Source organism: Platichthys flesus, chromosome 14, assembly GCF_949316205.1.
Source record: "Platichthys flesus chromosome 14, fPlaFle2.1, whole genome shotgun sequence".
Lineage (NCBI taxonomy): Eukaryota > Metazoa > Chordata > Actinopteri > Pleuronectiformes > Pleuronectidae > Platichthys > Platichthys flesus.
In genome coordinates, this window is record NC_084958.1 from 7,627,499 (window position 1) to 7,641,776 (window position 14,278).

Below are 14,278 nucleotides of genomic sequence, written 5' to 3' on the forward strand. Positions count from 1 at the left end.
TTTAGTTTCCTATAATCCACGCATAACCTCACGTCACCATTCTTTTTTCGAACTACTACAATGGGCGACGAGAATGGAGACTCTGACTCTTTGATGACGCCAGCATCTAAAAGAGCTTGCAGATGCTTTTTGACTGCTTCGTAATCATGAGGATGAATCGGTCGGGATCTCTGTTTGAATGGGGTCTCGTCTTTAAGCTTAATGTGATGTTGGGTCTTAGTTGCATGACCAAAATCGAGGTCATGGTGAGAAAATACATCAGAAAAAGTATTCAACTTTTGAGTGATTCTCTGCTTCCACTCTTCAGGAAGAGGTGAAGTACCAAAGTCAAAACTCAAAGTAGGTTTTGTGTCTGTAGTCTGCTGCTGGTGGGGACATGTAGCAGAGACTTTTTGGTTATTTTGATCTGGTACAGGATTTGGAAGGACACTACCAGGAGCAATTAACTCAGCAATAACACAGTTGGTAGGCAAGATGATGTCATGATCAGTCTCGTTTCTGAGTAGCACTGGCACTTTGTAAGGACCATGCATTGGCAGGGTGATCAGGCAACAATCGACAAAGACACCACCTGGCAGAGATGAGGTAGTTGGTTGTTCGAGTAGTGCCCACAGCTCAGACTTTGCCTGATTAGCACCCACAAATCCCTCAAGCAGCAGTTTCTGGTTTGCAGGAAGAACTTCCTGGGTCCGACCCTTGAGGGTCACCAAACCTATCTTGCCACTATCGGCTTGTTTTTTCCTGACCTCAAGTGTTTTTAGCACCTGCTGATAGCCATAGGAAGAAAATCGATGATTTGGCAAGGGCGATTCGCACAGCAGCTCATACAAGGGGTCAAGAGTGTTTGTGCCAATCAGCAGTGGGGTGTCACTGTTTGAACGGATATCAGGCACAATAAGAGCTAAGGTGGATATTTCAGGTTCAGTTTCAAAGAAGTCTTTTGGGAACTTTATTTCGATTTCCACATATCCGAGATATGGGACTGTCTGGCCATTGGCTCCTTCGACCTCAAGAAGGTCGGCTATCGGCTTGATTTGATGCTTAGATAAATGTTCTTGGTAGAAGGCCATGGCTATGGTTGTGACTTGTGAGCCAGTGTCGAGTAAACAACAGCAGTCCACTCCATCAACTGCTACTCTGGCTGTACATTTTCTTCCCACAAGTCGGTGCGGAAGTTTGTTGTTGCGGCAACCACCAGCCTTTAGGCTCACAGCTTTCTTAGTCTCTGTAACGATAGGACGATGCTCATTTTTAGCTCCCGTTTGCCCTTCAACAGAAGCTCCAATTAGTTTAAATCAGGGGTGTTTTGGTGGCTTTCCCACACACACTGTTTCTCTCTTAGGGCTTTCTTCTTTGCCTCTACTAACGCTGGGTTTGGGTCATTACTGCAAGCAGAGGCAATGTGAGCATCTTCACCGCATCTGAAACAATACCAAGGTTTTGGCAACCTTGCTGTGATCTGTTTGAGTTCTTGTGTTTCTGGTTCACTCTTTGTCTTTTGCCATTTGTTGATTTCTTTTGATGCCTTTTTTGCATGTTTCTCTGTGCTGTTAACTTTGAGTTGCGCTACTTGAGCCTGAAGATCTGCAATCTGCTTTCTGAGGTCGTTAGTAGTAGCAGAGGAAATATCCTCTGAGACAGGATCCAGTCTGCCAATGCTGGGCATGCAGGTGGTCTGGAGATGGGAAAGAGCTTTTGTCTTAGTGATCCCAAGGTGTTGTTTCATCCTTGTTGCTTTATTTAACTGCTTATCCTCTTCAGTACGTACTAGAAGCAGGAGTTCAGCGAAAGATGGAGGCTCACCTTTGCGTTGTTCAAGCTGGAGATTGGTTATCAGTGAGCTATCCCAGCAACCACGACAGAATTGACGGAGAAGGTGCTTGTTAGCCTCACCCGAAGCAATTCCTTTCCTTTTGATAACTAAGCTCAAAGCAGTGTGAAGTCTCTGCAAGTAGTCAGAAGCTTTTTCACCAACATTCTGGTTGGTGTTCAAGAAGCGAGCAAAGAGCTCATCACCATCCTCCACTGTGGAATAGGCTGAATCAAGGAGTGTGAGATAAGCATTAGAAGTTGCTTTTGGACCAAGTGATTTCACGATGTTTGAGGCTGGAGGTGAAAGACTTTCAACTATTTTTCTTACAGTCTGGGTTTCTGAAATTGTGGGATCATTCAAGCAGAATTCCACACTGTTGCGCCATGCCTCATAGTCAATTTCGAAAGCAGGACGCGGAACTCTCCCAGAGAAGGACTTCAGTCTATAAGCAGAGTTGGAATGAGATGCTACCTCACTGCTTTTTACAATGTGCTCTACAATGACACGTTGCACCTCAGGCGTGCTGAGTAGGTTGGACGGGATCTGGGAGGTTTGAATTGTCTTACCTTGATTTTGAAAGGTTTCTGGGCCAGTCTCACTAAGCTGAGGGGTGACACTTACTGGGAGTACATGTTCACTAGCAGGGGAGAAAGGTGGTGTGGTTTGGGGATCATCTGTAAGGGGAAATGGCTCTTGTTCTACAGGGGTTTCAGCAACAGTTACTGGGACCTCCCTCCCCACAGACTCTCCGATCCTACCCAACTCCACCCGCAAAATGTCTTCAAAAGACCTGCTACTCCTTTTTGCTAAATCCCTCAACTCGGACAGGTAGGTTTCGGTTACCGAGGAACTTACTTCACTACTATAGACACTTGATAGGCTTTGAACACGGTGCACAACTTCTGGGCGTGCAATGCAAGGTCGGTCAAGAGGTAAATACAGTTTCTCAAGCTCTTTGACTGTAGCCTCATGTTGGAACTCAACGATAACAGTTACTTCTCTACCAACTGAGGGCACATCAATCAGCCTAGCTACAGGACCAAACTGTTTCAGGAAGTCAAAAACTTCATTGTCTGTCTCGATGTGAGTAAGTCCACTGACTAAAACAGCGTTCAGAACCTTAACATTTTGTGATTTCACAACTTCCATTTTGTAAGAATAATGCACCACAATAAAAGTGAAACTCAAATTAAATGAATAGCAAATTAACCTTAGGTTGCTCCAGTTGTTCAAATGTGGTTCTCCTTAATTGTCAAGGTTGCAAATGTGCAGTTGTCACAAATAAATCCCTCCTGGCTAGCTCGCCAAGTTTTGTAACCCCTATGGGCAATAGAATATATTCAGATGTGGACTAGTTACCAGGTTCGTACGGAGGGAAGAATAGAAGGACACACACAATGATCAACTGGAGCCACTGAGTACGTTTAGATGAATTGTATTGACTTTTAGAAAAATAATAAAATAGATTCAAGTGCAATCAGTAATATTCAATTTTCAATAATAATCAATATCCGGTAACATTAGAACAATTCAAAACAATTTCTTTTAAACACCAATAAATGGCTGCGGAATGTCCATAAGGAAAAATAAAATAAAAACAAAATAAAATCCTTGCAAGTGTTCTTTGGTTCAATGTCCTTCAAGTCAAAATGTCAGGTCGTAAGTCAAAAAGTTAGTCAATGGTCACGTGTGCGCTTCAGAACGTGTTGACCTGATGGGAGGTGATGCTTCTCATAGAGGTCATCCGATCCACTCCTTGGGATAAGGAGATGTTTTCATCACTAGCTCGCCACCCCTTCGTCAAGGGGAATTCGATCCAATCTCTCAACGGTTTCAAGGGATTCCAAAAAACCTAGCCTATATGAGAACAGGCTATTACTCTCATGGCCATTATAGATATCAAAACATAGTAATAATATGAATTAATTATCTTCTTTAACTGTACAGCTTTTTTCCATATTAAATGTATTCTAAATGTAATCGTTTGACTAAATATGAGTTATATATTTAGTTATTCATTACTTCACTTCTTAACCATTTGTTAACATAAAACACATATTACAGGCTACACCTGAACATTAAATTAAGTGCATACAGAACATACATGCTCAAATGATAAACATAAAAAACACCACAAAAGTAAAATACACAACAGTCAGGTTCACATGCTTCCTACAGTGCCTCGTGTTGAGACATGGCATGGTTAGCGATTAGCGTTAGCATTAGCGCTGTGAACTCACCAAGACTCTGCCGAAAATAATAAAACTCCCGACACTCATCAATCCGGTCTCACTTCGGTTCCGTTTCCTTCAACTTCCACTGCTTTATATAGTTTTATAAACACAGTTTCTACAGTTATACTAGTTTTACGACTTCTACTAGTTTTCTCTGCTTGTCTCTCGTCTGCTCGTGTGTGGCTGCGGATCGACGACAGCTACGTGAAAAGGCGGGGCTTACTTCCCTCTACCCAATCGTAGGTCTGCATCCTTAGATACAGCCAATTAGACTCCAGTATACTCAATCACTAATGGACAGCTTAATTAACCAACAGGTAAATGATATGTGAATGCAGGGAATGGTACAGAAAGGGGAAATCGAGAAATAAGTATATATTATATGGAAATAAAATAATGATAGTAAATGATAATAAATAATAATTATAATAAACAGGGCCCAATTGTCTACAAGGTTACAATAGCATACCCTTCCCCGGAATCCCTTTGCTTTATCACCCGCAGATCCAGGGCCTCTGTGGCCGCACCATGGATTACGGTTTGTGGATCGCGCACCGGGGGTCGCGGTGTTGGATCCAGTGTGGCGGATTCTGAGTCATGTGGGCTGATCGTGGTGCTGGTGGCGGACCCTGTGTCGCGTTGGCATTGGGCACGGGCGGTGGACCAGGACCGCAGTGGTGGCTTGTGATGGGTCCTCCTGGTGGGCGGCGGTGGACGGTGACTGAGGACTGAAGTGGCGTCTGGTCTGGATGGTGGATCGTGGTCTAGATGGTTGCTGAGCATGGACTGTGCTTCATCAATGCTGCTAGAGACTTTGATTATTGATGATGTTCTCCTGCACGTGGCATCTATTGCACTTCTGTCCGTCCTGGGAGAGGGATCCCTCACATGTGGCTCTCTCTGAGGTTTCTACATATTTTTACCCTGTTAAAAAGGGTTTTTTGTAGTTTTTCCTTACGCTTGCTGAGGGTTAAGGACAGAGGATGTCACACCCTGTTAAAGCCCTATGAGATGAATTGTAATTTGTGAATATGGGCTATACAAATAAAATTTGATTGATTGATTGATTGATAGCATTCTCCTTGGCTTCTCCAGACCCTTTCACGTCTATCACAGGTGCTCAGGGTGAACCTGCTCTCATCTGTGAAAATCACAGGGCACCAGTGGCGGACATGCCAATTCTTGTGTTCTATAGCAAATGCCAATTGAGCTCCACGGTGCTGGGCAGTGAGCACAGGGCACACTACAGGACGTCGCGTCCTGAGGCCACCCTCATGAAGTCTTTTTCTAACTGTTTGGGCAGAGACATTCACACCAGTGGCCTGCTGGAGGTCATTCTGTAGGGCTCGGGCAGTGCTCAACCTGTTCCTCCTTGCACAAAGCAGCAGATATCGGTCCTGCTGATGGGCTGAGGACCTTCTACGGCCCTGTCCAGCTCTCCTAGAGTAACTACCTGTCTCCTGGAATCTCCTCCATGTTCTGGAGATTATGCTGGGAGTCAGATCAAAGCTCCTTGCAATGGCACGCATGGATGTGCCATCCTGGAGGAGTTGGACAATCTGTGCAACTTCTGAAGGGTCAAGAAATCGCCTCATGCTCCCAGTAGAGATTATGACTCTAAGTAAAGCCCACACTAATGGAAAACCAGTTGAAGTTATCAAGAGGGAGAAACTTGAAATGGCCTCCACATGCAAAACCACTCCTGTTATGGGGTTCGTCTCATTGTTGCCCCTCTAGTGCACCTGTTGTTAATTCCATCAACACCAATGCATCTGAAACTGATTAACAACCCCCTCTGCTACTTAACTGACCAGATAATTATCAAAAAAGTGCAATTGAATTCATGCCATATCCTGATAAAAAAATAGTTCCTTTAATTTTTTTGAGCAGTGTATATAGCTTGCTGTAACCTAGTTTAAGCATTTAGATGATATAGCATGTTGAGCTCAGAACGCGTGCGTCAGTCTGGACAGGATTATGGGCAGAGGGCATCAATCTGCATCATTATCTTGAGTATTTTATGACTGGATGATATTGCTATGTAATTTGGTCAAACTAGCAAGTATTTGCCTATTCATATTCATGCAGCTACAATAATGATAAAGCATTTCTTCAATGTGGCAACTAAAGTCCAACTTTATCCCTCTGCAATTCAGTCCATGAGAAAAACAAACCACAAACACTTTGAAACAAACCCACTTTATTCATAATACATTTTAATTAAATTGTCTCTTTCTATGAAGTCTCATGATTAAAAGTAATGTTCATTTCAACCATATTTCCTTTATAACCACCTAGTCATCTATGACTCTGAAGAAAAGCAAAAGTGAAAGTGATAATTTAACAGCAAGTTATAAAATACAGTTTTGATCTTGTGAAGTCCCTTGAGTGAGCCTTCAGGATGATGAGGCTTTCAGGTTTGAGTCTGGAGGTGGCTCTGAAGCGAATGGAAGGAAGTAGTCTTTGGCAAATCGGAAGACGTCATCTGGTTTCCTCAGCAACAAGAACTGCAGGAAGTCAGATATGATAGCACGGATCTCTGGGTGCTTTCTAAAGTACGAGCCATGGTCCGCCTTCAGCTCCTCCTGCCACAGGGAGACATTCACACACATTCACATTCTGTTTTATTGAATAGGAGGAGATGTGTGAGAGACCTGATTATTCAGCTACTGTCAAGTACATTTAAATCCACACTCACCTTTCTGTCCAGGAACTTAGACCACATCTCCATGTCTTCTTCCCAAACAAGGGGGATTTTCTCAAAACCTACAATTTAAAAACACACACACACCCACCCCCACCCCCACACACTTGATCAGTCTCGGATGGAGGTCTGAGGAACAGTTTCTCATTGTCAGTGTGAGGAAGAGAACAGACAGAGAAATCAGACACTTTCTCTGGATAAGCAATAAGATAAAAGGAGAATTATCTTAAAGAAGTTATCTTCCGTCCATATCCTTCTCCCCAGAATCAGTAATTACCTTTTTCTGGCTGTGATGGCAGATGCAGAAGCCTTACAGTGACTGGTGATCCCAAGTGCACTCTACTGGCCAAGTGCCTGATCAGAAGAAAATGTATTCATCAAGTAGCATAAACAGTTTCTTTTTTTTTTTTAAATGAATACATCGTCATTTAAAAAAAATCAGGTAACAAAATGTTTGAATATTTTATCACGCAAGCCTAATCAGCGGTTGACTTGCAAACACTTAAATAATTGAAATAGTGTCAAATCAACAGTCGTAGACTTGCTCCACGGTGTTGAGCAGTGAGAACATGAGTGGGCACTGTGGTGGGTAGTGCCTACGAGGTTTAAGAACCTTAAGAGGCTGTCATTGAACCTACCCGTCCTCCAGGAAGTAGCACTGCCAGGTGGCAAGGCTCTCCTCCACAGAGTGAATACTCCTCTGCAACCCATACACCTCCACCGTCTCACCCCCGATGTCCAGCTCCTTCACACCCAGCTCACTCTAAACACAGGCACACGTTTAATCAGAGTTCACTTTTCATAAGAGTCATTGACAGAACAAGAAATCTTATTAACACTTACAAGGGTGATTTGGGACATGTGTAACTCCTGGTTCAGGGAGATGAAGGTCATGTTCTGGGGCACCTTCTTCCTCAGAGCGATAAGGCGCATCAGCAGCAGGGTGGATCCCTCAGTTACCAGCCCTCTTATGACAGATTTGGGGTAAGAGACACTCTCCTTCGTCACCTCCTGTACGCACGTTCACACACAAAAAGGATGGATGGTAGAGTAGTATTGAGAGAAACAAGTGTCAAATCACAACAATATCTGAGATATTGCGGTTTTGAACGTCACTCAACCCAAGTTTTGCAAAATGGAAGCCGCTTTGTTGTCCAAGGTTTTACGACAAAGCCATAATACAGTAAAGCATCTATTCAAAAATACTAATGTTTACTATAGGTCTTGGGCTAATAGAATGTATTTGTTATTTTTGTCTGGATTTAGGCTGTTAACGCTCACTCTAGACATTCCTCTCTCACCTCTCCTACGGTGGTAACTTTATTAATCATCATCTGCCCGTCATGCTGCACCATGTGACACCTCTTCTCCAAAGTGTGGCCTTCAAGCTGAAAAAGGGCATTTAAAGACAAAAATTGCAAAATGAAACCAGAGAGATGTGGCACGGCAATGTTAACTGACAAGGGCACAATGTTTTCAGCTGATAAAGGTGTGTAGGTGAAATCATGCAATGCTTACCTTGACAAACTCGTGGTAATCTTCCTCCAGTACCTCAAGGTTTGTAGTCAGGTAGGCTTAAAATGTTCAATAATGAAACGTTATTTATGTAGCCCCTTTCAAAACACAGTTACAAGGCTCTTTATAATAAAAAAATTGTTGGCAAACACTAGGAAACAGTTAAAAGCAATTTGAAGATCGCACAAATTTACAGTGGAAATGCAAAAACAAAAATGCTTTAGATGAGTAAAGAATAAAAACAAGACCAAATAAGACATTGTTAAATAATTCAAATAATTGGCAAGGTTAGAAAATTCCTGAGAAAGCACACCTCTAAATACGTGTCTTTAAGAGAGATTTAAAAGAGGATGAGGAGTTTGCCGGACTGATCTCCTCTGGGAGGTTGTTCCAAAGAGCGGGAGCCCTGATAAGAAAGGCCCAGTCACCTCTGGTCCTAAGTGAAATGGTTAAAATAGGGCTTTCAGCGAGGACCTCAGGCTAGCGTCTCCACATATAGTATTAAAGATCTTAAATGTACTAAGGAGCATGTCCAGAACTGGCCTTAATAGTCAGAAATAAAATCTTAAAATTTACCGGAAGCCAAGGAAGAGAAGCTTAAATCAGAATAGTGTTCTCCCATTACAATAAACAGTGTAGTTGTCAGAGAGACCTCAACACTACAAATTAGAAAAACAAGGCCAAATTAAGAAAACAACGTCATCCATGTGATGATACATGCGCTGAAAAATGCCACAACACAGGCAAATACAGAGACGCACTGCAATTTGCGAAAGCAACGTACATGTTTCCACGGGACCCAAACAAGTGATGAACCTGGTTGTAGTTCCACCACCACTGAGAAGTAGCAGACTTCAACAACTTCACAAACGTGTTTTCAAATTGATGAGGTTGTTTTCTTAGTTTTTTTTCTATTTGCATGTGTTTTCTTTAATTTCAGTGCGTTGAGCTATCTGGGCCACCATACATGTGTATAATGTGACAAAACAATGGAGATCTGGAGTGGCCCCTGCCTCCCCCGTCACCTGTCACTGTTGTTCCGCAGGGGGAGCCGTCGATGGCTCCCTGGCTCTGAGCATGCAGCATCACGCAGGGCTGCTGGATCCTGCGGGCAAACTCCAAAGTCACATTGAAGCTCCCTACATGTCTGCCGCCCTCTGACAAAGTCACCAGAGAGTCTGCAAACACACACCTCAGCAGCTCCACCGGCTCTGCAGGGGAAAGAGGGATCTTTAGGTCGGAGAATAAATCCACAATGGGCAGCTTTTATTAAGGAAATGGTAAAGACGACATATCTCATTTCTGATCTCTGCTCCCATGAAATGCACAAACTCTATGTGGCTGATGTGTCAGAACCAGGTGGCGCTGGCTCTCAGACATAGACAGGTTCTGTTTTAATGTTGAGGCTCCAGACTCATCACAGACAATAAACAGAAAACTCTCTCACCAATGCTGGACATGAACGCGATGGCTTCAGCAGAGGCTTTCAGCTGGGCTCCTTGCCTCACAGTTAAAGCTCCTGCAGGAGTCTTCTCCTCCAGCGAGGCTTCCATCGTCTGTGCCTTTACCTCAGGCAGATACTCCAGGACGTCAACCAAGTCCCAGTGTGTGGATCAGCTCTAAGAGAAGGAACGTTGAGACACTGAGCTTGTTTTTATCATCTTTAGTTGTTTGTATCGTCGGTACTTGTTTCAACAGCCTCGTCCGCCACGACATCGAAGGCGAGCGCGTCCCAGTAGTCATGACAACGACGCTGCAGTACCATAGAGACGGACGGTCGTATTTGCGCGGTCGAATCTGGAATAAATTACCGTAATACCTGCTCACATCATGCCACAAAACTCGTCTCCCATCGACAGGGAGTGGAAGTCTATTGACATCACAGGAACGAAGCTAGTCGTGACAAAGACAATAATTGAACTAGAGCTGCGAGCAACACTGTGGGCTCCATGTTGCGTGCGTTTTGTGTTTCGCGGGAAGGAAAAACACTCCACTTCCTGCGTAGGTGACGCTGCGCTGGACCACGCCCACTAGTCCACGCCATTAAGTGTAGACAACACGGTGGACATTTGGTGTAAATCGAGTTGTAAAACGATGCTTACCTCCTTTTTGGCAGTAGGTGGTGCTATCACTACATACAGACCAAGAAATCTGTTCAGGTCAAAAACCCTGTCTTGTTTCTCTCCAGATCGAATCTAAGAAATCAAAGGAGTCTACGACCACTGACACTGTAACATTAAAGAAAACTGAAAACAGGGAATTGTTTGCTTAATGATCCTTTGAAGTGTTACATAGTAAATCGCTTACATTATTATTCATTCAGCTTAACATATTCGGAGTGATCACCTGAACAACTAAACTCAACAGTGCAGTAAATCGAGGATTAGATCATAATGGCACACAAGATGAATGACCAACAGTTGATCATTTGTCCCCTGTACCTTGCAGGACTGAGGGTAAAGGAAAAGAGCAGACAAGAACTGCAGAAGATGAAAGAAATGTGTATCGTGCACAACGCCAAGTAAGAGTGTGCAAGATAAAACAACTGAGGTTGTGAGTGCTGTGTACAACTGGAGACGGTGAAAGAAAAGTTTAAACGGACCGAAGAGTGGTGCGAGTATTTAAATTGAATAAAAACTTGGGAAAACTACAGGAGAGATACAATGAGGTCAAAGAAAAGCTGAACACCAGTTGTGTTGTCACCAAGAACAACACGACTTAAGATGTTGCAAAATGATATGGAATAAGAATAATAATCACTTAAACAGAAAGTGATGACGCTTATGAATTGTTTCCTCCATGTCCAAATGGATTAATATTCTATAATGTAGTTTACACCCTCCATATAAATAAGTTAAAGCTTAGATTGTCTTGTTTCATACATTAATTACTCATCTATTGTTGCTCTTATGAAAAAGGGGCTGCAAAATAAAGAGACAGTATAAAGCCTTAATAAAACCACCACCAGTGAACTTTATTCTATGACAAAAGTCTGGAAAAGTATAAATGGCAATACATTTGATCGACAGATAATTCAGAAAGATTAAAATTATTGAAAACATTTAAGAAAACCCTTAAAAATACATCATAAATTAAGAAATAAAGTAAGCAGTTTGCATGATTTCTGGAGATTAAGCTTCATGTGGTGACAACACAAGTGATTTCCTCAGGGTGAACCTGACTTCAGGCATCTGCTTTGCTGCTCCACATTGTCCAGGGCCCTCTTTCTGGCTTACTTCATCATTCACACGGTGGAGGATGGTGGAGATATCATCATGCCTTGAATAAATATGATGTACAAAAACATTACTATAACCACTATGGCACAGATTATGATCAAATAGTGCACAGTACACACAGTGCATATTAAGGGTTATGGTCAAACAACATATTTCATTTAGAGTTCTGAATTTACCTGAGGCAGCCCTCCTTTAGCTGCTGACACACTGATTGGATGAACCAGCTCCCGTCGGTTTTGTGTCTATATGATACATGGTCCTCAACAGTAGCGAAAGCAACCAGAACATCGGCCTCTTCAGGAATGAATCGTGAGGGTGAATCATCAGCCTCCAGGTCTTCAAACAACACTCCAGGCTGTGTGCGCGGTCCCTGGCAGGCCTGGATCAGGAACACTTTGGGTTTGCCTGTGAGGGCCGACTGGTCGCTGGACTTGAAAGTTTGAGTTATTTGTTTAATGGAGAGGGGCTTCCTATCCGTCCCCAAGACAACGCCCTTCGATCCGTGGCTCAGAATGCAGCAGATGAAGGCATCTCCATGCTTCAGAGGAGTCTGCTGAGGTTCAGCGAACCCGCTGCCAATCCACTCCGTAACATTGAACTCCTGCAGCCTGGAGGGGTCGCTCAGAGCAGCAAAGTGCCTCAGCGCTCGCTCCATCTGGTCCTGGGTCAGGTCCTCACACATCAGCACTCTGAAGCCTAGCCAGGTGAACACCTCTGCCAAACATTCTGCAGGACAGGGATACAAAAAAAAAACTAAGTTAACCTTCAAACACTAAAAAACGAGAGAATGGTGTGAAACAGTGCAGCCGTCTGTTATGAAACATACGAGCATCTTTACTGGTTCCTCTTCTCTTTGTGCCATCCATGAAGTTCTCATTGTTTATGATGACACAGAGGCCAACGGGCTTGCTCTTCAACAGGTACCGCTCCTCCTTGAAACAATGAAAACAATGGAACACAGACATAACAATACTTATAATTAAGAGTTGAGTTTTCACTGGATTACATTTTGTGTCGTATTATACTACTATATTACAAAGCAAATATTCTGTGGCTAGTTTTACTTTCTTTATTCAAAAGTGGAGTCTTTCAGTTTCAGAGCAAGACGTATTGATCTGAGAAATCCAAGAGCCGCGGGTTCCATGTGTGCACAGAAGCAGCGAGAGCCCCAGGAGAGCAGAGGAAGCTGGAGCGCAGTTGTGTTTGAGTGAGACCACTACAAAATCAATAAGTCCTGCTTTTAAAACTGAAACATCACGTTTTTCAATGAAGAGAGCAAAAAAGAAAAATGCCATCATATTTGATATGTTAATACAAAGCACTACGCATCTGTCTGGAGATATTAAGAACCAAATATGACCTGGGATTATCTGAGGAAAAAGTATACTTCGAAAGTACTACTCATGCATGGTCGCATATCATGTGCTATTTGAATATCAGGTAGAGATCTCACCCTCTTGAGCCTCTTGCTCTGTGGTGATGTACCATCTGAGGAAACCAGAGTGAAACAGAATTACATCTCCAAACATGAAACATGTTTTGGTGTAAGCTTCATGTGAAACACACTATAGGCTCATGTCAACATACCTGCTGACTCTTGGACAGGCTGGCAGGTGACCCGATGGCAGGTGTCATTCAGCTGCATGCACTTCAGCTTAGGGTAAGTATTTATTATGTCCTCGTCGGTTTGCAGGAGGTCCATGAAATGTTGGCAGGAGTCCTCTCCTTTGTTCATGACCTTATCCATGAGCTCAACGGCGTGTCCCTCCACATCTTCCTTGTTGATGCTTTTCAGGTTGTTGTACTCCCGTTGGGTGATCAGGTTTTTCTCGTGAACTTTGTTTAGGAACAGCCTGTAGTCTGCACACAAAGCCATCAAAACGGCTGTTTTATTGCACCGCAGAGTGTCTTTGGCTGACATGTTGAATCTGAGATAACAACACAGAGTAAGACAACATTATCCAGCAGAACAGCTACACAAAAGTATCTTTATTTTGGTTCATATTGAAGTAGGTCTGAAAATGTATTGGAAAAGTGACTGATAAAGTACAGATTCATGACCTGCCCATTGCCCTTATCTTAACTAAACTTAAACCCGAATTTGGGGAGCCTGCCCTATACTGAAGTACATGGGTTTTTCGTTCATGGAGTACAACTGTGAACATACTGTTCTGCAACATATACAGTACATTGTATGGTAGTACCAGTGTAGTATCTCTATATGACACATGTTAATTACCGCCTACTTCACACAACAACTTATTCTGCCAACTTTGATTTAAATCAATAGTTTATGATGAAGAAGAGATGATTTGGTTTTTAATGTTTGTAAATGGTTGATAGCAAGTACGCATTTTTTAACTTTCTTCAATCAAAACATTCGTGCATCACGCAGTTATAAAGTCAGAATTCAACCCGAGCTGACTTAAACCTGTTTCTACGATCATCCAAAATATCTTAAATGAAGAACTGTAGTGTAGACTAATCGTAGCGCAGGCTGATCAGACAAAGGCTTTGTGAACCTACCATCAGGAAGTGTTCGAAGTCTTCCCTCCACACACACTTCCTCCAGTCAAGTGGAGTCTCTCCGGCACGTGACTACCACCTAACGGTCGAGGAAGGGGAACAACGGAGACAGGACAGAGCGCAAGCTAAAGGGGATGTTACTTCTGTGTTTTCCTACCACATGCCCCAGGGGGAGCAATGAGCCGTGCACTTACAGTCACTCCTGAGTGAACCAAAGAAGGATACAACTTTCTTCTGTTGCAGATTA

The 14,278-nt window shown here is 43.1% G+C and overlaps 2 protein-coding genes across 6 annotated transcripts; both read right to left on the reverse strand.

The window, feature by feature from the left end:
• Window positions 1-6,247: 6,247 nt before the first annotated feature.
• On the reverse strand, window positions 6,248-10,227 carry catip (ciliogenesis associated TTC17 interacting protein). 5 transcript variants are annotated; one of them, XM_062403616.1, is made up of 10 exons: window positions 10,078-10,223; window positions 9,714-9,885; window positions 9,292-9,477; window positions 8,270-8,325; window positions 8,053-8,139; window positions 7,595-7,762; window positions 7,390-7,514; window positions 7,029-7,105; window positions 6,746-6,813; window positions 6,248-6,632 (listed from the first exon to the last, which is right to left on the reverse strand). In XM_062403616.1, the coding sequence occupies exons 2-10, from the start codon at window positions 9,817-9,819 to the stop codon at window positions 6,444-6,446; spliced, it is 1,062 nt and encodes a 353-aa protein (XP_062259600.1). In that variant the 5' UTR covers window positions 9,820-9,885; window positions 10,078-10,223; the 3' UTR covers window positions 6,248-6,443. The 5 variants fall into 5 exon arrangements, with proteins under 5 accessions (XP_062259600.1, XP_062259601.1, XP_062259602.1 ...); XM_062403617.1 differs by having other exon boundaries at window positions 10,086-10,222; XM_062403618.1 differs by having other exon boundaries at window positions 10,094-10,217.
• A 992-nt stretch (window positions 10,228-11,219) lies between these two features.
• On the reverse strand, window positions 11,220-14,155 carry LOC133968424 (caspase-8-like). The gene is made up of 6 exons (XM_062404426.1): window positions 14,032-14,155; window positions 13,093-13,433; window positions 12,959-12,993; window positions 12,332-12,437; window positions 11,682-12,231; window positions 11,220-11,545 (listed from the first exon to the last, which is right to left on the reverse strand). The coding sequence occupies exons 2-6, from the start codon at window positions 13,424-13,426 to the stop codon at window positions 11,398-11,400; spliced, it is 1,173 nt and encodes a 390-aa protein (XP_062260410.1). The 5' UTR covers window positions 13,427-13,433; window positions 14,032-14,155; the 3' UTR covers window positions 11,220-11,397.
• Window positions 14,156-14,278: the final 123 nt, after the last annotated feature.

Coding starts and splice junctions, on each gene's coding strand:
- LOC133968424 (XM_062404426.1), bottom strand. CDS start 13,426: ATGTCAGCCAAAGACACTCTGCGGTGCAATAAAACAGCCGTTTTGATG. Junction 12,994..13,092: donor GCCTGTCCAAGAGTCAGCAG/GTATGTTGACAT, acceptor TGGTTTCCTCAG/ATGGTACATCACCACAGAGC. Junction 12,232..12,331: donor AGGAACCAGTAAAGATGCTC/GTATGTTTCATA, acceptor CCTGTCCTGCAG/AATGTTTGGCAGAGGTGTTC.
- catip (XM_062403615.1), bottom strand. CDS start 9,819: ATGGAAGCCTCGCTGGAGGAGAAGACTCCTGCAGGAGCTTTAACTGTG. Junction 8,140..8,269: donor ATTACCACGAGTTTGTCAAG/GTAAGCATTGCA, acceptor GCCCTTTTTCAG/CTTGAAGGCCACACTTTGGA. Junction 7,106..7,389: donor TGCTACTTCCTGGAGGACGG/GTAGGTTCAATG, acceptor TCTTCTGATCAG/GCACTTGGCCAGTAGAGTGC.